The sequence below is a fragment of the Rhea americana genome, unplaced genomic scaffold, assembly GCF_003343005.1.
Source record: "Rhea americana isolate MKP2758 unplaced genomic scaffold, rheAme1 scaffold_1239, whole genome shotgun sequence".
NCBI lineage: Eukaryota > Metazoa > Chordata > Aves > Rheiformes > Rheidae > Rhea > Rhea americana.
In genome coordinates, this window is record NW_028185305.1 from 8962 (window position 1) to 10513 (window position 1552).

Genomic DNA, 1552 nt, shown 5'->3' on the forward strand with positions numbered 1-1552 from the left:
AACCCACCCCCAGACCCCCCATTAGACCTCCCAAACCAAGCTCAACCCCCACCCCCAACTCAAACCGAACCGCCAACCCCCGAGCGACCCACAACGCAGCGCGAAGCGCCGGTGGTGGAACCCCAACGGGACGTCGCCCTTCACGCCGGCGCCGGCGGTGGTTCACTTGTAGGTCCAACAAGCCGCCGCCCAACCCTGAGCCTTGCAGAGCTGCCGGTGCTTGAGGAAGCAGGGCCGGGCGCGGAAGCGGCGGCCGCAGTCGGCGCAGGCGTGCCGGGCGCCGCCGTGGGTCTTCATGTGCTCCGTGAGGTGGTGCTTGAGCTTGAAGCGCTTGTCGCACACGGCGCAACCGAACGGTCGCAAGCTCAAGGTCAACGTGATGTGCCGGTCGCGCTTGGGCTTCACGGCGAAGCGTTTGCCGCAGAGGCAACCGAAACGTTTGCCGTCAGCCGCCGCCGGCACCTTCACGGGGCCGTGAAGGGGTTGGCCGGCGGGCGGCGGCGGAGGCGCCGGCAGCTCGTTGCCGTGAAGGTCCAAGGGCTTCCAAGCCGCTTGGGGCAAAGCGGTGGCCGCGGTGGTGGCCACCACCGGCGCCGGCTCTTCGGCCCCGAGGAAGCCGTCGGCGTCTTCTTGCTTGACGTAGGTCTCCGGCGCCGCTTCGCCGGCGCCGGCGSCGTCTCCGTCGCGCGCGGCGGCACGCGGTGGTGGTTCTCCATCGTCTTCGTCGTCCTCCTCGCCTCGCCCGGGCGCCGCGGGGATTCGGAGGACGGCGGCGGGCGCCGGCGCTTGACCGCGGGCGACCCAACGGCGTTGGCCGCCCTCGAGCTCCTTGAGGATCTCGGAGCAGCGGTCCACCACTTGCCACATCTGCAAACCGCTGGCCACCAGCAGGTGACTGGGCAGAGCCTCCAGGAGCACCGTGAGGCGACCCGAGTAGATGAGCTGGAGGAGGTTGCCGAAAGCATCCGGCTCGATGACGCCGGGCAGGACGAGGCAGCTGGTGTCRCGGAGCGCCAGCTTGTCGTGGAAATAGGGCGACGAGGCGGCCAGGACGCTCTTGTGCGCCGGGAAAACGCGGCCGCCCACGTGCACGGCGACGTCGCAGAACTGGCCGGCCAGGCGCTGCCGGTTGAGGGCCTCCAGCAGGACGGCGGCGTACTGCGGGAACTCGAGCTGCACGCTGCGCGCCGCCGGCTCCATGCCTGCCGCGGAGCCGGACGCAAGGGAACGTCACCGGGGACGCCGGGGACGCCCGGCGAAACGGCCCCGAGGGCGCCGCGACGCGCCTGGGGGCCACCACCATCATCTCGAGAACATCGCCGCGGCCCAAAGGACACCGGGGGGGACGGTAAAGGGGCCCCGAGGGCGCCACGATGCGCCTGGGGGCCACCACCATCATCTCGAGAACATCGCCGCGGCCCAAAGGACACCGGGGGGGACGGTAAAGGGGCCCCGAGGGCGCCGCGACGCGCCTGGGGGCACCACCATCATCTTGAGAACATCGCTGTGGCCCGAAGGACACCGGGGGGGACGGTAAAGGGGCCCCGAGGGC

The 1552-nt window shown here is 71.0% G+C and overlaps 1 protein-coding gene across 1 annotated transcript; it reads right to left on the reverse strand.

The window, feature by feature from the left end:
• Positions 1-35: 35 nt before the first annotated feature.
• On the reverse strand, positions 36-1242 carry ZBTB9 (zinc finger and BTB domain containing 9). Its single transcript, XM_085325827.1, has one exon. It carries the CDS (start codon positions 1198-1200, stop codon positions 163-165), a length of 1038 nt encoding a protein of 345 aa, XP_085181953.1. The 5' UTR covers positions 1201-1242; the 3' UTR covers positions 36-162.
• Between the last annotated feature and the right edge of the window lie 310 nt (positions 1243-1552).